The following is a 20,980-nucleotide window of genomic DNA, read 5'->3' as shown; positions in this document are numbered from 1 at the left end:
GCCACCGTTGGTCCAGCTCAGGATGGGGGTTTGAGGGAGGGCTGCAGTTGGTCAAGGGCTGTCTGTGAAGCCCAGTGGAGGGTGTGGGACCTTGGCGAGCCAAGCCCGGGCCTCCCTCCCCAGCCACAGGGACCTGAAGCCAGAGAACCTGCTGCTGGACGAGAAGAACAACATCCGGATCGCAGACTTCGGCATGGCGTCCCTGCAGGTGGGGGACAGCCTCCTGGAGACCAGCTGCGGGTGAGTGGTGCCCCTGCGTCTCTGTCTGCGGTGGGGAGGAGACGGATGGGCCGTGGTTCTGGGCTCCAGGCCTCAGCTCCCGCAGAGCCTGTTAGGATTTAGGTCGTGGGAGCCTCCTTGGGAGCCAGGGGCCCGCGGGGCATCCTCCCAGGCCCGGGCTGGAGGGGAATGCCTCTGGGCGAGGCGGGGCCTGGACGGCAGGTCGTGGACTCCGCTCGCTGACCCACCACTTTTGTCCTCAGATCCCCCCACTATGCCTGCCCGGAAGTGATCCGGGTAAGTTCGCGCTGCAGCCGGTGGTGGAAGGGGCCGGTGGGTAGGTTGGAGCGTCACCCCAGCCCTGCCCCCGCCGACCCGCTGCCCTCCGCCCGCAGGGGGAGAAGTACGACGGCCGCAAGGCGGACGTGTGGAGCTGCGGCGTGATCCTCTTCGCCCTGCTGGTGGTGAGCGCCCGCCCCGCCCCCGCCCCGCCCCGTGCCCGCGGGCCGCCGTGACCGAGCCTGCCTGCCCACAGGGGGCGCTGCCCTTCGACGACGACAACCTGCGGCAGCTGCTGGAGAAGGTCAAGCGCGGGGTGTTCCACATGCCGCACTTCATCCCGCCCGACTGCCAGAGCCTGCTGCGCGGCATGATCGAGGTGGACGCGGCGCGGCGCCTCACGGTGCGTCCTGCCCTCCCGGACCTCGCCTGGGGGCCCGCCCCTTGCCGGTGGCCTGCTGGGCCGAGGAGTCACCAGGGGGCTGGGCTCCTCAGGGTGCATGGGTGACCGCACCAGTGCCTGGGCATGTGCTTTGGGGACCAGTGATGTGCCCAGGTGTGTGGACACTTGGGCATGTGTGCCAGGGGTGGGAGTGAGTGTGCCAGGAGTGTGTGTGTGCTCAGGTGTTGGAGAGTGTGTGCCAGCTGTGGGAGTTAGTGTGCCGGGTGCCATGTGTGGGTCAGGTGTGCCAAGTTTTGTGTGCCCAGGTGTGGGAAAGCGTGTGCCAGGGGTATGTGCACAGGTGGGGGAGAGTGTGTGCCAGGGGTGGTGTACCAGGTGTGGGTCAGGTGTGCCAGGGTTTGTGTGCCCAGGTGTGGAAGAGCGTGTGCCATGGGTGTGTGCACAGGTGTGGGAGTGAGTGTTCCAGGATTGTGTGCCAGGAGCATGTGTGCTCAGGGGTGGGAGTGAGTGTGCACAGGTGTGGGACAGCATGTGCCAGGGGTGGGTGTGCCCAGTTGTGGAAGAGTGCATGCAAGTATGTGTGCACAGGTGTGGGAGTGTGCCAGGGGTGTGCACATCCAGGGTGTGTGTGCCAGGTGTGGTCAGTGTGTGCCAGGTGTGGGAGTGAGTGTGCCAGGTGTCATGTGTGGGTTAGTGTGTGCTGGGGTGTGCACATTCAGGGTGTGTGTGCCAGGTGTGGGAGTGAGTGTGCCAGGTGCCATGTGTGGGTTAGTGTGTGCTGGGGTGTGCACATTCAGGGTGTGTGTGCCAGGTGTGGGTCAGTGTGAGCCAGGGTCCCCGTGCACAGGATGGGAGAACACATACCAGATGGGTGTGCTCGGGTGTATGTGCGTGTACAGATATGAGAGAGCCTGTGCAGGGATGTGTGCTCGACTGTGTGCCCAGGTGTGGGATTATACAGAGGTGGGTGTGTGACAGATGTGAGTGTGTCAGGGCCGTTTTGCCTAGGTGTGTGTGGGCATGCCCAAGTGCTCAGGTGGGTGGCAGGCCTGTGCCTGTGTGACAGGGGAATGCTGGTGACCACGCTGGGCATCTCCCTAACTGCTGTCCTGCCTCTGGTGTCCTGGGGAAGCCCTTGGGCAGAGTGAGGCCTTCCCCGAAGGTGGCTGCATCAGGCGAGGGGCCCTCCTGGCAGGACGGCCATTGCCCATGGAGAGAAGCACGTGCCCTCTGGGCTGGCCTTTCCGGGAGGAGGGACTGTCTTTCTCCCCCAAGCAAGCTGTCCCTGAATCTGTGGAGAAGGGCTGTAGTGGGGCTGCCTGGCCTCCTGACCACACTGCACCAGCTCTCCCTGCCACCTGAACCTCCTGGCTTGGGCTGCTTTCCCTCTCTGCCCTTGGGATCCAGGAGATCCTGGCCTGGGCAGTTGCCTGGAGGGCTCTGCTGGCTCCTCTGCCTCCCTCCTCCCAGGCCCTGCCCCTGTCCCACCCTCCCAGCCCCCTCCCCTGGTTGCACTCCCTCGGCACCTGGGGAGGCAGGGCAGGGGTGCTGGCCTGGGCCCCGCCCTGCCTCCCCACTCCTGCTCTCCCTGCCTCCTAACGTGGGCGCCCCCGTACTAACTCCCTTTCTCTCTTTCCTTGTAGCTAGAGCACATTCAGAAACACATATGGTATATGTAAGTAGCTTCTCTGACCACTAACGCCCGCTTTGCCTGTTGCTGTGGCCTGGAGGGCCTGTGAGGAGGGGGGAGGGCACTGGCCAGCGTGGGCTGCCCCAGCCTTGCTGTCAGCTGTCCTGTGCTGGTGTGGCAGGACGCAGGAGGCCTGGAGGGGCTGGTCATAGAGACAGCAACAGGACTCAGGGGCCCAGATGAGGGCGGGCCTCCCACCTTCCTGGCCACCTTAGGGTGGGTGGAGTAGCCTCCGGCTAGCTGGAGTGAGTGACCCCTGGTGCTTTGTTGTCCACAGAGGAGGCAAAAATGAGCCTGAGCCAGAGCAGCCCATCCCCCGAAAGGTGCAGATCCGTTCGCTGCCCAGCCTGGAGGACATCGACCCTGACGTGCTAGACAGCATGCACTCCCTGGGCTGCTTCCGAGACCGCAACAAGCTGCTGCAGGACCTGCTCTCTGAGGAGTATGTCCTGGGTGGGCAGTAGGGGCTGGCTTGGCCATGAGCTCCACGCTCCAGCTCTGGCAGCTTTGGGAAGGCGGCCAGAGGCAGAGTCCTCCTGGACCACGGGCAGGCACACTGTGCAGGAGTGTTTGGGAGCCAACCCTCCTGGTGCCTCTTGCCCAAAACAGGGAGAACCAGGAAAAGATGATTTATTTCCTCCTCCTGGACCGGAAAGAACGGTACCCCAGCCATGAGGACGAGGACCTGCCCCCCAGGAATGAGATAGGTATGAGGCCTCCAGCCCGTGCTGAGTCCTGGGGCCTGCTGGCAGCCAGGGCTGACCCCAGTCTGCACACAGACCCTCCCAGGAAGCGTGTGGACTCCCCGATGTTGAACCGGCACGGCAAGCGGCGGCCCGAGCGCAAGTCCATGGAGGTGCTCAGCGTGACAGATGGCGGCTCCCCGGTGCCTGCACGGCGAGCCATTGAGATGGCCCAGCATGGCCAGAGGTGCGTGCCTGCCCTAGGGTGCCACACCAAGGCAGCACCCTCCTAGGCTGCTCTACACCTGGCCTCGTCTCTTCCCATTGGTCCTGAGATCTGGGCCAAGGCCACTGGCTGATCAGAACTGCATGGTGCTGGGTTGCTAGCAGGATCGCACAGGCTGAGCTAGACTGAAATGGACTAGGCTATGCTGGGCTGAGCTAGGCTGAGCTGAGCTGGACTCAGCTTGGCTGGGCTGAGCTGGGCTGGACTGGGCTGAGGGGCTGGGCTGAGCTGAGCTGGGTGGGCTTCACTGGGCTGAGCTGTGCTAGGCTGGACTGGACTAAGCTATGCTGGACTGATCTGAGCTGGGCTGAGCTGGGCTCAGCTGAACTGGGCTGGACCAGGCAGAGCTGAGCTGGGCTGAGCTGACTTGGCTGACTGAGCTGGGTTGATTTGAACTGGGCTGAGCTGGACTGGGCTGGGCTAAGCTGAGCAGAGAAGAGCAGGGCTGGGCTGAGCAGAGCAGGACTGGACTGAGCAGGGCTGAGCTGGGCTGGGCTGAGCAGAGCAGGGCTGGGCTAAGCTTGGCTGAGCAGAGCAGGACTGGGCTGAGCTGGGCTGAGCAGAGCAGAGGAGGGCTGGGCTAGGCTGAGCTGGGCAGGGCTGGGCTGAGCAGAGCAGAGCAGAGGAGGGCTGGGCTGAGCTGGGCTGAGCAGAGCAGAGCTGAGCTGGGCTGGGCTGAGCAGAACTGGGCTGGGCTGGGCTGAGCTGGGTTGAGCAGAGCTGGGCTGGGCTGGGCTGGGCTGGGCTGAGCTGGGCTGAGCTGGGCTGGGCTGAGCTGGGCTGGGCAGAACTGGGCTGAGCTGGGCTGGGCTGGGCTGAGCTGAGCTGGGCTGAGCAGAGCTGAGCTGGGCTGGGCTGAGCAGAACTGGGCTGAGCTGGGCTGAGCTGGGCTGGGCAGAACTGGGCTGAGCTGGGCTGGGCTGGGCTGGGCTGGGCTGGGCTGAGCTGGGCTGAGCAGAACTGGGCTGAGCTGGGCTGGGCAGAACTGGGCTGAGCTGGGCTGGGCTGAGCAGAACTGGGCTGGGCTGGGCTGGGCTGGGCTGGGCTGAGCTGAGCTGGGCTGAGCAGAGCTGAGCTGGGCTGGGCTGAGCAGAACTGGGCTGAGCTGGACTGGGCTGTGCTGGGCTGAGCTGGGCTGGGCTGGGCTGGGCTGAGCTGAGCTGAGCTGAGCTGAGCAGAGCTGAGCTGGGCTGGGCTGGGCTGGGCTGGGCTGGGCTGGGCTGGGCTGAGCTGAGCTGGGCTGAGCAGAGCTGGGCTGGGCTGAGCAGAGCTGGGCTGGGCTGGGCTGGGCTGGGCTGGGCTGGGCTGGGCTGGGCTGAGCAGAGCAGAACTGGGCTGAGCAGGGCTGAGCTGGGCAGAGCAGGGCTGGGCTGGGCAGAGCAGGGCTGGGCTGGGCTGGGCTGGGCTGAGCTGAGCTGGGCTGGGCTGAGCTGAGCTGAGCTGAGCTGTGCTGAGCAGAGCTGGGCTGGGCTGGGCAGAGCTGGGCTGGGCTGGGCTGGGCTGGGCTGGGCAGAGCTGGGCTGGGCTGGGCTGGGCTGGGCAGAGCTGAGCTGGGCTGTGCTGAGCTGTGCTGAACTGGACTGAACTGAGCTGGGCTGAGCAGAGCAGGGCTGGGCTGGGCTGGGCTGGCCTGGGCTGGGCTGGGCTGGGCTGGGCTGGGCTGGGCTGAGCTGAGCTGAGCTGAGCTGGGCTGGGCTGAGCAGAGCTGTGCTGTGCTGAGCTGTGCTGAACTGGACTGAACTGGGCTAAGCTGGGCTGGGCTGGGCTGGGCTGGGCTGGTCTGTCCTGTGATCAAGCCATGTTGAAAGCTGCCAGTCCAGAAGGCTTGTCCCTCATTGATGTTTGACCCTCTGTGGGTGGCCAGTGGCAACGTCATGGCCAGGGATGTGGAATCTGGGGGAGTGCTGAGTGGGTGTGTGTCCTGTAGGACCCCTGGAGGGAGAAAGGGTGCCCAGAACCTGCATTGCCTGGGTGGGATGGAGCTGTGGGACATGCTGGGTGTGGCCTCTGAGCAGGGGTCTCCAGTCTTCCCTCCCCAGGTGGGAGTCCTAGTTGTGTGGGACAGACATGGGCCTGGAGTGCCATCAGCCCTGGCTGTCGTTGTTCAGCCTTGGGGTCTGGGCCAGCACCCCACTGCCCCCTCTCTCTAGTGGGCAGTGGGGTGCCAAGGGCCTCACCAGAGGAAGTTGCCAGAAACTGCGGAAACACCAGGCAGCTGGGTGGCCATCAGGATAAACTGCCAGACCTCAGTGCTGGCCCCAGGCCCTCACCAGGGATCAGGGCTGGCTGGGCCTTCAACCCCAGGGTGCCCGCCCTCAGGGTCCTCCTTCCAGTTCACCAGCTGCCAGCCTGGGGCAGCCAGGGTCCCCCTGAACACGCTTTCACCCAGGGTCTCCTGGTGTCCTGCTTGCTGTAGGCATGCTGCTCCTTGCAGGACCCTCCCAGCAGCCCGAGCGCATGCCTTCTGCTCTTGTGGCCATCACCTTCCCTGGGCCTTGCAGGGCAGGCTGGGAGCCAACCTGAGCCCTTCCCACCCTGCATGGCCTGAACTCCTGCCCCAACCCCCAGGCCTGGCTGCTGTGGGGTGGGACTGCCCCAGGGTCTCAGAGGCCTTTTGGCCTGGCACACCTAGCCTGCTTTAGCTTCTGGCTTGGCCTCTTGGCACTGGGCCGCAGGGGCACTGGCCAGGACTGGAGGGGTCCTAGGGCTGGGGTGGGGGCTGGGCGTCCTCCGAGGCCTGGCCACCCTGCCCAGCAGGTTGCTCAGGCAGGCTTGCTGTGGCTCCTGCCCCGTCCTCTCTCGCCGTCTCTGTGTGCTGGTCTGGGGTTGTCAGGTCATGCCCTACCTCAGAGCTGTGTGGAGGTCTCGCCCGTGTGGCCCGGGCGGCAGACGGGCCTGGCAGTGACCTGCGTGCGTGTGGCCGTGGCAGTAACTCTGTTTTCTCGCTTTGTTCCTGCTGTAGTAAAGCAATGTTCAGTAAAAGCCTGGATATCGCTGAAGCCCATCCCCAATTCAGCAAAGAAGACAGGTACACACCCTGCCCGTCCGTCCGCCCTCCCAGCCCCAGACACACAGCCCCTGCCTGGCCAGGCAGGCACAGGCAGGGCCTGAAGGCGGGGCTGGGCTGGGCTGCAGACGCTTCCTGACCCCTGCTCTCTGGGAATGGAATGTCCAGCCAGCCAAGGAAGGAGCATGGCCAGCTGTGCTGTGGCCCAGGAGGGGTGGGTTTGCTGGGGCAAGGCTGATGGCCAGCCCCGGGGAAAGACCCGCACATGGTGCGTACACAGGCCCAGGGTGGGGGGCACCACTATGCTCCCCACCCTAGGAGCCCCACATGGCAGCAGGGAGGCCTCCCTTTTGCTGGCCCTTGGCCTTGGTCCAGTGGGCCTGGCTGGCACTGGCTGCTGTGGCCCTGCTGCCCACAAGGGCTGGGATCAGCCACCCCGTTGCCCTGTGCTGGCAGGTGGTGGCTGACACCCTGGGTGGGGGCACTGCCTGCAGAGCTGCCTCCCAGAGCTCTGGCCCCTTGGGCCTCGTCCCTGTGGAGCCTGCCTGTGCCCTGGCCCCTCCCTCACCCTTCACCCCCTCCACTGTCCTCAGGACCACGCCTCTCCTGACTTGCCAGTTGTAGCTCAGTGTCCGGGGGCCAGGCAGGAGGCCTGCTCAGCCCCAACCCTGCCGCAGCTCCACTGCTCTCCTTGCGCCAGGTGGCAAGCTCCTGGCTGGCCTGGGGAGCCCGGGCCCTGATCTTGCTTGCTCGTGGCTGCTGCCCCCAGGGCACCCCCTCTCCCTGGACACCTCCTTGGGGCTGGGCTCCCTCTCTGCACCTGGGCTTTGCCCAATGCTGGTCCAGGCAGGCTCCTGGCAGAGGGTCTCGCTGCCTCCCTCTCCCTTGGCAGTCAGGTGGGGATACCTGCAGGTTGCTGCCACAGGGCCCTTCCCATAGGTGCCCAGGGGCCAGCTGGGAACCAGGCAAGGGCCAGGGTGGCCAGGGTGCTGGCGCCCTCAGTAGCTCCTGAGCCTAGGAGCCAGTCCTCGGTATGGGCCGGGAGGCCCTTTGCAGCCGGGCTGGCCAGCAGTGGGCACTGGGGGCAGTGTGGGATGGTCTTTTACTCTTTCCTGTCCTCTTCTCTCCTGTGGCTGCCACCCTGCCCCTGTTTCCCTCCTCTAAGGATGGCAGGTGCCGCTGCCCAGGGGTGAGATGGCCTTTGCTTGTCCTCTCTTTTGGTGTGGTGGGGCCAAGGCCTGTGCCTGCCCTCAGGCAGCTGCTCACCTGTGGTGGTGGACACATGGGCTCTCTGCTGTGCCTGGCCTGTCTTCAGCCAAGTGGGGCAGTGATGGTGCAAGAGGAGGGCTCTGGGCTGGCCGCAGGCATCTCTTGTGGACATTTGTGGATGTGGAGGGCTGGGCTAGTGCCCAGCTGGTGGTCCACACACCCGTCGCTGTGACAGCTCAGCCTTGGGGTCCGTGCTCAGGCAGCAGGGGAGTGGACCCAACAGGAGGCTTGGCAAGGATGGGGCTGGACCCAGTTCACAGCAAGCCTCCACCTTGCCCCACGTCCCTCCATCTACTCAGGGGCCTGCAGACCTTGCTGAGGCCCTCTGGGCACCTTATCCTGTGCCAGGCCTGGGCTGCTGGTGGTTCCTGTGTGTGGGGAGGAGCCCCAGGGACCCCAGCTGCACACTGGGTGCTGATGGGTGAGGTCAGCAGGATGATCCTAGGCACAGCTGTGCATCCAGGGACCTCTTAGGGTTGGCAGGTGTGAACCAGGCCCCAAGGCCTGGGGGCTCTGGGCTGGGTCTCCAGGCCTCTTGGTGGTCCACCTGGGGAGAGGAGCGGGAGCCTCTCCTGGCCGAGTCACTGTTTTGTCCTTTGCCACCCCCAGGTCTCGGTCCATCAGTGGTGCCTCCTCAGGCCTGTCCACGAGTCCACTCAGCAGTCCCCGGGTGAGTGACTAGCCATCCTAACCTCAGCTGTGGGTCTGCCATCCCGCGTGTACAGGGCGGGGGTGGGCACAGGCCGGGACTCAGGCCCGCTGGGCTGGGCTGCCTTGTGGCTGCTGCTCTTGCTAACTGCACGTTCTTCTGTTTGTGTTGTTTGTTTTCTCGTCATTCCGTTTTCTTTTGTGGCCAACCCTCCCTGGCTGCCCATCCGTCCTGCTTGGGGTCCTGTTTGATGCTCTGATGCTGGGTTGCATGGGGCGGGTGGGGCATGTGGGCGGCTGCATGGTCACCCTGCCCGCTTGTTCTCTGCTCCCTCGTAGCCCATTAGAAAGTCCATCCTGCCCCCCCCTCCCCCCGAGCTCCCCTCCACGGCCTGCCCCCTGGCCACCTCCCTGGAGCCTGAAGCTTGCCGGAGCACCTCGCGGCCTGGACCCGTCCTCCCTCCACAGGCCGCCCCACGGCCCAACCCCAAGACCCAGACCTTGCCGTGCAAGGCCAAGCTCACCGACAAGCCACTACAGGGCACCACGTCCAGTCCACTCCCCGCCTGCGCCCAGGCCCAGCCTCCTGTTGCCAGCCTCAGCCCCCCGCTGGCCTTGCCCCCAGGCCCCCTGGCTCTGCCACCCCCTGCCCGGCTCCCTCCTGCTGGGACTGAACCAAACACCAAATCTGTCCCCACCATACAGGTGACCCCTCACCCCTCGCCGAGGGGCAGTCCCCTCCCTACCCCCAAGGGGACGCCCGTCCACACGCCAAAGGAGAGCCCAGCCGGCACGCCCAACCCCACACCGCCATCCAGCCCAAGTGTTGGAGGGGTGCCCTGGCGGACACGGCTCAACTCCATCAAGAACAGCTTCCTGGGCTCTCCCCGCTTCCACCGCCGGAAACTTCAAGGTCAGAGCCAGCACTGGCCAGGGCAGGGGACCAGGGCAGGGGACAGCTCCAGGCCTGCCCAGCCCTATTGGAGTTGCCTGCAGACAGATGGCAGGGTCTGGGGCTGCTCTGCAGCCTTGGTGCCCTCTCAGGTCTGCCCTGGCCCCATCCCAGCTCCTCCCCTCACGCTCCCCACTGTACCCTGTATCCGCCGCCTTCTTGGGGGCTGTTCTACCAGAAGCTGTGGCCGCAGCCAGGTTGCCCGAGGCTCACCTCACACAGGCTGGGCCAGCACCTCTGGGTGTCAGCATCGCCAGCTGTCAGCCCAGGGAGGAGGGTCGGCTGCCACAGGTGGTGGGCAGTACACAGGCCCTGCACGGTGCTGGGTGACCAGCTGGGTCTGGGCTGGTTGGAGGCTGAAGGAGACACAGCTCGACTTCAGCACCAGAGGCAGGACAGCTCCCTGCAGGCTGAGGGCTGGTGGAGTTGATGGGGGAGCTGGGGCAGGGACTGAGCCTCTCCCTCTTCTTCCCTTGTGTGCAGTTCCCACACCCGAAGAGATGTCCAACCTGACCCCGGAGTCCTCCCCAGAGTAAGTGGATCCTGGAGGTCTCCTGGCACTGGACACCAGACCAGCTGGGGAGGGACTTGGGAGACCCTTCCCAAGGGCAGGTGGGGTCCTTCTCGAGGCGGCCCTGCTTGTTTCCCTGGTCCCACTGCAGGCAGGGCCCGACTGGGGCTACCGAGTCTCACCTTGGGCCCCACTGGGGTGAGGTGTGCAGGGGGTGCACTGTGCTTCCCAGGGCCTGGGAGATCGTAGGGACAGTCGGGTCTCAGGAAGTCGGGCTTTGCTGAGGAGGGACAGCTGCAGGATGCAGGGCCCAGCAGCCACATGGAGGACCTAGCAGGCTTGGTAGGAGCTTGGGGACATGGCCTTGGCAGAGGCTTGGTGACAATGGAGTGGGCAGAGTGAGACCTGACCCTGGCCCTCTTGAATGCTTAACTTGAGGAAAGGACACCCAGGCAGGCAGAGCCATGGCCACCCTGCAGACACCAGGTGCCTGTATGGCACATCCCATGGTGACGCCTGTGAGCGTCCAGCCCTCTCTTTGTCCTTCTCAGTGGCCTCTACTGGTCAACTCTCTGGCCACTGCTGATGTACATGTGTGGAAGTGCTGCATGACCCTTGTGCAGTGCTGCTGCAGAGCACAGCCTGGTGGGGGTCTTGTGGCCTCTGCCTACAATGGTGGTGGGGACAGCCTTGTCAGAGCGAGGGGAAAGACTTATCCTGCCATTGGTGCTCAGTAAGGAACCCCGGGAGGCAGCTTGCTCTGTGCTAAACCCTCTGGGAGCGGCATATGCAGGGGAGCCGTGGACTTTCTGTCACGTCGTGGCAGAGGCACGGTGGCCAGCGGGTGCCTGGGAACCCTATTTGGTTCTGCTGTCAGTTGGGCTGCTGCCAAAAGCTTTCGGCCTCAGACTTGCAAGTCTTCTGTGTTTTGGAAAAGTTGGAAGAAAGCCCCCATAGCCTGACTCCAGTGCACCAACCCGCGTCCTCTCTCGCTGGTGGGGGCCTCGGAGCCTCATCCCCTCCCAAGGGCCTGAGCAGATGCAGTGGCCCCCAGGCTCAAGACGCCATCACCTCCTCCGTACTGAGGACTTGCTCCCTGGCTGTCGCCAGCCCAGGTGGTTCATGGCTTCCAGAGACAACACGAGAACAGGCTCCCTTGATGGCCCACAATGTGACCCGCTTCCTTGTGAAGACTGGAGAATTCTCTCCTCTTGGGAAGCCTGTCAAGCAAGGCCCACTTCCTGAGGGGGTCGTCTGTTTCCCTGAGTTCTCTGATCTAAGTGCTGTTCTCATCCCCAGAACCTGTGTGTCCACACCCAGGCTGGACGACATGGCCCAGCCATGCGAACATTAGAGCTCCAGCAGAACCACCCCAGCCCACTCAGGCCCCTCTGGTCATTGGGCTTCTTTTAGACAGGGGACCCTCTGTGCCAGATGCCACACCACAGAACCCAAAGTCCAAGACCTCAGTTGCTGTTCTCTGTCTTCCTTGAAGGAGGGCGTCAGAAACCCATCTGTGTCTTCCCGTCTGCTCTGTAGGAGGCCCTGAGTGCCCCAGGTCTTCAGGCCCTGACGGGGTGCTGGGCACAGCCAGGCCAAGAGCTTACTCAGAGAGCTTCAAACAAGATGACTGTGGGCTTTGGGCAGCAGGAGCACCAAGGGGCTGGGTGGGAACATTGCACTCAAAAGTCATGCTGAGCGAGCCTCAGGCCAGCCCAGGGCGGGTGCTGCCCGCGCAGGTCCTCCTGCCCTTGCTGCTTCCCCTGTCTGCCCTGGGCCCAGATGCTGGCAGTGGCATGGGGGTACCTCCCTCCTGCCACCCCAGCCTGTGTGGGTGCACTAGTTGTGTTTGCCCTATGGCTGCCGGTGTGCAGGCTGGTGGTCATTGGGGAGAGGTCCCTGCAAGCTCAGCAACTCCTGGTTTCCAGGGCGGGAGCCTGGATGTGCTCCACTGGGCACTGTGGTGGTGTCTGAGGGCACTGGGGAGGAGCCCCTCCCAGCCCCGTGGTGGTGGGCAGGCTGGGTCCCCAGGGCTTCAGGGGGGAGACTGCCAGCAAGGTGGCAAGAGGCTGAGCCAATTGCCCTCACTCAGAGGTGCCACCTGCACGTTTGCCATATCCCCCTGGTTCCCATTCCAAGGGGCAGTAGCCCCCTATGGATGCAACTGAGGCTGGCAGTGTCTGCCCAACACACTGGCATCCAGCTCCTGTCTGGGCAGGGTCTCCACCGCAGATGGCATCTGTGACTTAGGAAAGAGTGGAAAGGGGATGGATGGCCTCATGCAGTGAGGATGAGGAGCAGGATGACCTGGGGTGGCAGGGAGCCATGTGGGCCCGGGCCTGCCTGTCAGGCAGCAGTGGGTGCTGGCAGGCCAGCGGTCACTAGGTGCTGGGTCAGTCTGAGGAAATAAGGCTGTGGTAAGGTGAATCACATGGCCAGGTGTAGCTCACACTGGCCCTGGACCAGGTCTGAGAGTCCAGGATCTACATGTGGGGCCTGGTCTCCCAGGCAGAGCCAGCAGCCATCATCCCTAGGACACCTACCAGATGAAAGGGGCACATGGCCCTGCTGTCTGCAGCTTCTCTCCCACGCCTGCCTGTACACCAGGTTGGGGGTACTTCTGCCAGGACGGGCACAGCAGACTACCCCAAACCCAGGGACCTGAGAGAAGGGCAGGGCTGGGGCTCCCTTCTAGCTCCCACCCCTGCCTGCCTGGCTGGTGTCCAGCATGTGCAGCTGAGACCCAGCAGGGCCTCTGAGAGCAGGTTCAGGGTAGGAGGTGGAGTTAGTATGTTTGGAGAGGGTTGGGACCACAGGCTTGGGCTAGGTTAGGGTTAGTGTGGGGGGTCAGGTTAAGGTTTGGGGCTGAGTTTGGGGAGATGGTTATGGGTTTTGACCACACAGTGGTGTTGGGGGTGGGTGAATTAGGGGTGAGACGGGGCCAGCATTGGGGGCTGGTGGTGGACCTGCCAGTCATCACAGCCTCTGTCCCCAGGCTGGCCAAGAAGTCCTGGTTCGGGAACTTCATCAACCTGGAGAAGGAGGAGCAGATCTTCCTCGTCATCAAGGACAAGCCCCTGAGCTCCATCAAGGCTGACATTGTGCATGCCTTCTTATCGGTGAGGCCAGGCAGGGCCTGGCGGGCTGCCCTCCCCCCTGGGTCCAGCCTATACAGGCAGGCAGCTGGGGCCCAGAACAAGCCTTGGTGCCCTCTTGCCCATGTGCTTCCTGCTTGGAGAAGCACTGCGGGGGGCCCTTGGCCTGCAGCAGGGGTGGGGGGCTGCTCTGGGCTGGCTGTGGAGGGATGGGCTCTGGGCATAGGGTGGGCTAGAGGCTGAGGGTGAATGCAGGTGGCCACACCGCTCAAGGGAGGCTGTGAGCTTGAGGGACCTGTGTGGGCTCCTGCTGACCTTCTGTGGACGCCTGTTTCCTGTGCCCCTCTCCTCACCCATTGGTTTGTAGGCCTCACACAGCCCCTACCTTGCCCATGGAACCTAGTAGTCCCTGTGAGGTGGGGCCAGGCTTGGGGTCTTGAATGGGTGTCTCATCTTTTGGGTTCTGAAGAGCAGAAGGATCCTCAAAGACTTGAGTAGAGAGATTGTTTTAGCCAGGATGTGAGCTCTCGGTCCCTTCAGGGGGCTTCTGTCCCTGCTGACATCCTGTCCTGGCCTGTGTCCTGTCTTGGGACTGTCTTGGGACTGCCTTGTGCTAGGCCAGGCCTGTCTGGGGCCTTCTTAGCTCATATCCCCACCATAGTCCATCCTGGTCCACAGTATGCTGGCACGCACTTGGCCCAGGAGAATCATCCTGTACTGTGGTCATCCACACTGAGGATGCCCCCCCTAGCCTCAGGATGCCCCCCCCAGGGTGGCTTTTCCCCACTGGACACACTGCCCGAGGGACCCTCAAGCCTTACTACCTGTGTGTCTACAGCTAAGGACTTCCCCTGGTGCCCCAGAGATGGCTCAAAACCCTGCCAGGGAGGCCCAGCCTGGGTGAGCAGCTGGGTTTCAGGCTGCAGAAGACACTGTTCTCTCCCTCACTGCTCTCAGGCCTGGGCCTGTCCCCTTCCCAGCCCCATCTACCAGGTCCCTGCATGCTGCTCCTGGGTCGCCAGCCCAGTGTCAGACAGAGCCAGGGCCCTGGTCCCCTCCCAGTGCTGGCCAGAGGCCATGTGCTGGTGCGGCCTGTCTGCCATGGCTCTGCCCATGCTGCTCAGCACTGCGGATCTGACTGAGCTGGGGAGGACTCAGCCCCTGTGTGCCTGGGCTCCGGAAGACCCAGGGCAGGGGACAAAGTCTGCACCCTTAGTGGGGTGCTCTGATGCTCCCCTTAGCTCCTGCTCCCCAGCCTCAGGCTGCAGGGGTTCTCCTGGCCCTCCCCGCAGGCCCTCCCCACAGGCCCTCCCGCAGACCCCAGGGCCACAGTTTGCATGCTCCTGACAGGCGGGGGCTGGGGACAGTGACTCTGTTAGTCTTGCCTGCACCACGCCTGCCTCACAGATCTGGAAATAGGCTCAGGAGCACGGGGCCTGCGGCCTGGATTCTCTGCGTCGAGCAGGGCAGAGCTGCAGGGCTGCCTCCCAGGCTGCCTCCCAGGAGGGCCGGCTATGCTCATGCTGCACTGTGTGCTCTTCAGATCCCCAGCCTCAGCCACAGCGTCATCTCCCAGACGAGCTTCCGGGCTGAGTACAAGGCGACGGGGGGCCCAGCCGTGTTCCAGAAGCCGGTCAAGTTCCAGGTGGACATCACCTACACTGAGGGTGGTGAGGCCCAGAAGGAGAACGGCATCTACTCTGTCACCTTCACCCTGCTCTCAGGTGAGCCTGTGGCCGGGGGCAGCTTTGGATGGCTGTGCCGCACAGGGATATGACCCCTATCTCCCCCAGGTCCCAGCCGCCGCTTCAAGAGGGTGGTGGAGACCATCCAGGCCCAGCTGCTGAGCACCCATGACCAGCCGTCTGCCCAGCACCTGTCAGGTGAGGCGGAGGCTCAGCTAGGGCACCTGTGGCTAGCGAGTGGGGTGTGGCCAGTGGTGCTGTGTGGATGGGAGGTGTGAGGGCCCAGCACGGCCTCCCTGCCCCAAGCTGTGGCTGCACCGCTCAGGAAGCAGGGCCCCTCCCTGGGCACAGCGGGCTGCAGCACACTGAAAGGTGCCTCTTGTCCACTGTAGAACCCCCCCCGCCAGTGCCAGGACTAAGCTGGGGTGCTGGGCTTAAGGGCCAGAAGGTGGCCACCAGCTACGAGAGTAGCCTCTGACGCTGGCAGGTAAGGTGTCCGGCCTGCTGCCGGGGTGGGGAGGGGCTGCGGGCAGGGCCTGGCAAGAGCCAGGCTGGCCTTGAGAGGGGCACCCTATGCCCACTCGACTGTTCTGGCCCTGGACAGGCCAGCGGGCCCAGCACCCAGGCAGCTGGACACTGGGGCAACCTGAGCAGGCTCTGGGAGTAGGGACCAAGGCCCTGCCCCTTGGGGCTCCCTGCCACAGCACCCTAAGAGGGCTGGGGCTCCCCATCTCCCTGCAGCTCCTGACTACCTGAAGCCCTGCCTTGAGCAGCACAGGGACCTGGCCGCAGAGCAGGGTACTCAGGGGAGGGCTGCTAGGCCCTGGCCAGCAGGGGCATCCAGGCCACTGGCATCTGGTGGGGAGAGGCAACAGCTGCACACCTGGCCCTGTGCATGGCACACGCGTGTGGGCCCCAGGAGGCAGGACCTGGGCACGTGCATGGCTGTCTGTTAGCAAAAGGTTTGCTGAGTGTATGCATGGGGTCATTGTGAGTCATGCAAGGGGGTTGGGGCCTTGGAGACACAAAACAGCCCAAGCCCAGCCTCTCTGAGCCCCGCAGCTAGCTGGGTCTCACTGGGCCCTTTTCCCAGCCTGCTGTCTCCACAGCTGGGGCCTGTCCATCACTTCTGTGCGTGTGTGGGGTCCTGGAGGTCCTGTTTAACCCTGCCCCCATCTCATTCCATCTTCCTCCCATCATCTGTGGATGTGCCTCCAACATGCACCTCGTCACCCCACGGTGACAGCCCTAGCCCTGGCCCCCAGGCAGGCACTGTTTTGGGGCAAGGGGACGTGCAGTCGACATGAGCAGCCTGTGCCTCCTAAGGGCCAGGCCCCACCATAGAGCAGAGGGAAACAGAGGCTGGACGTAGCAGGCAGTGCCAGGTGACTGAGCTGAGGACGACAGGCCGCGTCGGCTCTGGAAGGGTGGGTGTGGCTGGGGGCAGATGAAGCCCAGGTGGGGCCACTCAGCTGCTGAGGTCCTTCTCTGTTCCTGGCATCACCATGAGTAGAGCCCCAACCTCCAGCCCTGGCCTTTGTTGAGCGCTGTTCTTCAGACTGTTGGGTGCTCACTCTGGACCCTGTCTGTCCCCTTGTGGGCCTGGGACCTCAGCCTGTCCCACTGTTGCCTGCCATAGGTCTCCTGTCTCCCAGCCCTTCCTGGCGTCCTCCTCCATACTTCAGTGACTTAGCTCCAGAGCTTGTCCCTCATAGAAGGGACAAGTGCAGCTCCTCAGGAACCTCCTGTCCTCCAGAACCCTGGTGGCCACTCTGACAGGGAACCCAACCCAGGGTGGGGGTGGGGAGGCTGAGAGGCCCCTAGTGAGAGCAGGCCACATGAACATGTCCATCTGTCTGCAGGCCCCAGGGAGGGCTTGGAAGGACAGTTCCACCCCAGGGCTCTGCTACCACCCCAGCCTTGGCCCCTGCCAGCAGGACACTCCCAGGCTCAGCAGAGGGCGGGAAAAGGCCAAGGAAGTGGGGCCAAGACAAGTTGAGGGGTGAGTGGGAGCCACCCCATGCAGTGCCTGAGTGGCAGAGTGAAGATGCACAGGGGCCAGTGTAAACCATGCCAGAGCAGTATGTCTGTCCTTAGGCAGGCAGGGGACAGAGAAGAAGGCAGCCAGGCAGACCCCAGGACAGGGCTACGTCCTGCCTTCTGGCTCTGGCTGCTGGGGGATCTTCCACTGCCACCTGGCTCCCGCCCCACTGCAGGCAGGCGATTCCTGCCCTGACCTCTGCCACTAGCTCAACTCTGTCCTTGCTCTAAGCCCTGCCCTCAGGGCCTAGCCCTGTGCCCCTGCCCACTCCCAGCACCGCCTGGTCCTAGATCTTCCCTGTCTGGGCCCTGCCCACTCCTGGCCCCACCCATCTGGGCCCAACCCCTCTGGGCCCTGCCAGAGGCTGCAGGTGGCCAGCCGGTCAGGTAGGAGTGGGCAGCCTTTTTCACTCTCTCCCTCCCTCCTCTCTCCATTCTGTGCTCCAGACACCACTAACTGTATGGAAATGATGACGGGGCAGCTTTCCAAATGTGGTAAGAATCCCTCACGCTCACCTGCACCTTAGCCTTGGCCCCACTGCTCACCCCACAGCCCACCTGGCCAGTGCTGCCCTGTGCTCCTGAGGCTGTCTTGGAGGCTCTGTGAATGCACAGGCACCCGACCACCCAGTCTCCCTGCCCCGTGGCCCCCATCTTCTGCCAGGAGCAGTATCCATCACTCACTCCCCTCCCTGGGCAGCCCCTGTCCATCCCAAGGACCAGGGCAGGCACAGGAGGAACCCCAAGGCTTGGAGCAGGAAGGGGTCCCCATACCTAAAGTTGGTGAGGGTCCAAGGTATAGGTGCTGGCCTGGACTCAGAATGGATTCTGTCCACCGGCTGTGCCTGGCAGGGTGAGGAGGAGGCCTGCAGGGCTCTGAGCTTAGATGGAGGTCAGGTTAGGAAGTAGCGTTGAGGTGCCCCAGTGGCGTGCCTGGGCAGTAAGCACAGGCCCCCGGAGGGGTGGTCACCCTGTTTCTGCCCATTCTTCCTGCTTTCTGGGACCAGGAACCTGGCCTAGCTGTCTGTCCCCAGACCCCTGCCTGCCTGCCTATGCCCTCCATGCCTGTCCACCCATCCGTCCATCTGTCTGTCTGCTGCTGAATGTCCACACTGGCCAGGGGCTGGCTCCAGGTCTCCTGGGAGGCACATTCCCTTGCTGAGTCCTTGGGTGCTGGCTCCAGCCTCCCCACCCTTGTGCAGGCTCCTGAAGGGGGCAGCTGCTGACCTGGTGTTCCTAGTGGGCCCTGGCCTTTACACCACTATTTCCAGAATGGGATCCGCCAGCCCACATGGCCCCAGGCTGGGAGGGGAGAGGAGGGGTTCCCAGGGCTCTGCAGTCCCTCTGGGGGCGGGAGCCTCCCGCCTGTGCCTGCTTGCTGCAGCCTTGCCCGCCCGCCCACCAGCCTGCCTCTCAGACATCTCCTCGGGCTTTTCTTCCTCCTCAAGGCCCCTCCGTTCATTTGTTTGTTTGTTCTCTCTCCTTCCCTCCCTTCCTCTTTCTCCCCCACCCTTTTCTTTTTCTTTTCTTTTTTTTTTTGTCTCTGTTCTGTGTACCCAGGCAGCCCATTGAGTAACTTCTTTGACGTAATTAAACAACTTTTTTCAGACGAGAAGAACGGGCAGGCGGCCCAAGCCCCCAGCACGCCCGCCAAGCGGAGTGCCCACGGCCCCCTCGGTGACTCCACGGCCGCTGGCCCTGGAGGGGACGCCGAGCACCCAATGGGCAAGGACACGGCCGGGATGGGGCCGCCCGCCGCCCGCTGCGAGCAGCCTTAGACACTAGTCCCTCCCCAGCACAGCGCTGACCGTGGCGCCCACCGCCACCGCCTAGTGTGGACCCGGGCCAGCCGCCCAGACGTTGCCTCCAAGCCTGGGAGCAAAGGAGAGCGCGGGGCCGCGGCGTGCGGGCGGGGCGCCGCTCGCTCTCTTTTCTCTCTCGCGGTCATTGTCTCTGCCTGTCTCTGACGACGTCGCTTGTTTCCGCTCTGATACCAGGAATTATCCCGAAAAGCTAACATGCCACCTCCAGGAGGCCACCCTCTGCTCCGCGCGGACACTGGCTGACCGAAGGCAGCTGCTGCGGACCGCCCTCCCTCCTCCTGCTGCTGCCGGGCGGGCGGCGAGGCCAGCGCACGTCCACCGCCCCTAGCCCCCGTGCAGCTCCGCATGGCCCGCGGGAGGAGGGCCCGGCTCCGGGATGCCTCCTCCAGCCCAGCAGACCTGCGGCAGGGACAGCCTGCCCTGCCGTCTCCCGGGCAGGGGCCTGGAGGCCTCCCGGCCGTCTCCTCTCCTCTGCATCTTGGCCTCTCCAGGGCCACCTCCTGTCTCGTCTGCATCCATTTCTCCACTGCCTCACTGGGGACCGCGGGCACACCTGGCTTTGAAGGTCCTCCCTGGCTGAGTGGTACAGACCCTGTGGGCGCCGGAGCTGCTGGGGCTGGCCAGGCTGTGGGGCTGGGCTGAGACCAGTATTATTTATTTGCTATTTTAATTTATTGAGTTTCCTTATTTCTCTGTTCTCTGTTCAGGGAAGGGGTGGCGGCATGCCCTCCTGCTGTCTGTCCCTGCCATCTGTCTGTCTGTCTGTCTCGGGCAGGGTGGGTCCGGAGCCAAGGTGCCCTCTGAGGACACAGCCGTTGGGGGCTGGGGGCAGTGGGGCTGGCCGGTAGATGCGCGCTGGCAAGCTACTGTAAACTTTAAAGAATTCCTGCAAGATATTTTTATAAACTTTTTTTTCTTGGTTGTTTTTGGAAAAGGGTGTGGGGGTGGGGGGACCACGGGGGCAGGGCTGAGATTCTGTGTTTTGGTTCCTTGCTCTTGGTTATTTCTATATACATATACATATATATATTTAAAGAACTGCGCGGGTAGCTCTGCCCCAGGTGGCTTTATTGCTGCCTAGAAGCAGCACCAGCTCTGTTGGGGGGCTTGGGGCTGGGTGTGGTCCTAAGCAGGGCGGCTGAGGCCCCCTGTGACCCACACCTCTGGCCCTCTGGCCAGGCCAGGCTGGGTGACCTTGGTTTAGTGTCTGAGAGTGAAGGGGTAGAAAGAGGGCCCTGGGCTGGCACCCCACTGACACACGGGATGGCAGGCCCACCTCGGGGCATTTTTTTATTAAAATTAAAAAAAAAAAAAAAAAAAGACAAAGTCAGTGGCGTGTGCCTCTGCAGTGTGTTTCTCCTGTACGTGGTGAGGTTAGGGGCCTGGCCACCCTGCCCGCTGCCTGCTGTCCACTGTCCACCGCAGACCCGCCTTGCTCCACCCTGCCTCCGGCTTCCATTCACGTCCTTTCTGTCCAGCCGGCCTGGCCCCCGAGGCTGGCACCAGACGCGGGGCGGTGCAGGAGGCTGGGGGGGGGGGGGGCAGGCCCGATGCATGCCTTTGCTGTGGTGTCTCCCCTGCCGGCCCCTCGTGTAGATTTTAATGCTTCTGTTACATTGAAACTCCACCACAGGCTGGGATTCCGGGCATAAAACAAAACCAAACACCTGTAACAGCAAGAGCCACACGGCACAGCGGGAGCAGGGGCTTGTCCAGGAGACAGAGCCACGCGCACAGCGGCGGGGGGCGAGGGGGGGGCTTCTCCAGGAGACAGAGGGTGCCGAAAGCAATACCTCTCCTTGGCCTTCCTCTTTGTACTCCAGACACACGCGGACTCACGCGGACGTCCCCATCCAGTGTACCCCCTGTCAGATGACTGTGAGCAACTTCAGTTCCAGAACAATAAATTCCTTCCGAAAAGACATCTGATGCAAGGTCTCCATCCGGGCGGGGTGGGTTCAGGAAAGGCAGAGATGCCCTGAGGCGGCTCTCACCCCGAGGTGAGCCTGTGTGGGCTCTGCCCAGCTGAGAACAACCCCTGCACAGGGGTCCAGGCAGCCATGGTCAGTCACATGTTGCGTCATCTGCCCAGACTGCCCTGGTCTGAGACAGTACCACATTTAGGGACAGGGCTGGCATGGAGCTCTGCTGTGGACAGGGCAGCAGGAAACAGGAACACTGTCCTCGCCTCATCCCTGCAGCTCCACTACCACCCTGAGACCTCTACAGGGTCACCCAGCACCTAGGCTTTCTCCTGGAGAATGAGCCTTCCTGTTCCTTACTTGGGGAGAGTGCAGGCTGGACACTGACCTGGCCCAGAAGTAAGGGTCCAAGTTTGCTGAAGGGTGGTCTCAGTCACACCCACTGTGGAAAGTCGCAGGCCATGGCAC

The 20,980-nt window shown here is 63.6% G+C and overlaps 1 protein-coding gene across 10 annotated transcripts in view; it reads left to right on the top strand.

Annotated features, from left to right (window-relative positions):
• Brsk2 (BR serine/threonine kinase 2) overlaps positions 1-18,784 on the top strand; it is a 51,314-nt gene extending 32,530 nt beyond the window's left edge. Inside the window, exons 5-21 of one of the 10 annotated variants that reach the window (XM_076847796.1) lie at positions 124-240; positions 483-516; positions 615-683; positions 755-901; positions 2,545-2,576; positions 2,869-3,033; positions 3,201-3,298; positions 3,371-3,521; positions 6,523-6,588; positions 8,446-8,506; positions 9,190-9,397; positions 9,920-9,968; positions 12,943-13,066; positions 14,586-14,766; positions 14,836-14,925; positions 17,215-17,262; positions 18,765-18,784. In XM_076847796.1, the coding sequence (XP_076703911.1) occupies positions 124-240; positions 483-516; positions 615-683; positions 755-901; positions 2,545-2,576; positions 2,869-3,033; positions 3,201-3,298; positions 3,371-3,521; positions 6,523-6,588; positions 8,446-8,506; positions 9,190-9,397; positions 9,920-9,968; positions 12,943-13,066; positions 14,586-14,766; positions 14,836-14,925; positions 17,215-17,262; positions 18,765-18,784 (1,660 nt within the window). Of the gene's footprint in view, positions 1-123; positions 241-482; positions 517-614; positions 684-754; positions 902-2,544; positions 2,577-2,868; positions 3,034-3,200; positions 3,299-3,370; positions 3,522-6,522; positions 6,589-8,445; positions 8,507-8,823; positions 9,398-9,919; positions 9,969-12,942; positions 13,067-14,585; positions 14,767-14,835; positions 14,926-15,119; positions 15,206-17,214; positions 17,263-18,327; positions 18,546-18,764 lie in introns of those variants that run through there. The other 9 variants (XM_076847791.1, XM_076847799.1, XM_076847792.1 and 6 more) reach the window with 9 other exon arrangements.
• Positions 18,785-20,980: the final 2,196 nt, after the last annotated feature.

This window comes from Callospermophilus lateralis, chromosome 2, assembly GCF_048772815.1.
Source record: "Callospermophilus lateralis isolate mCalLat2 chromosome 2, mCalLat2.hap1, whole genome shotgun sequence".
Classification (NCBI taxonomy): domain Eukaryota; kingdom Metazoa; phylum Chordata; class Mammalia; order Rodentia; family Sciuridae; genus Callospermophilus; species Callospermophilus lateralis.
This window is presented reverse-complemented; position numbering and strand designations above follow the sequence as displayed.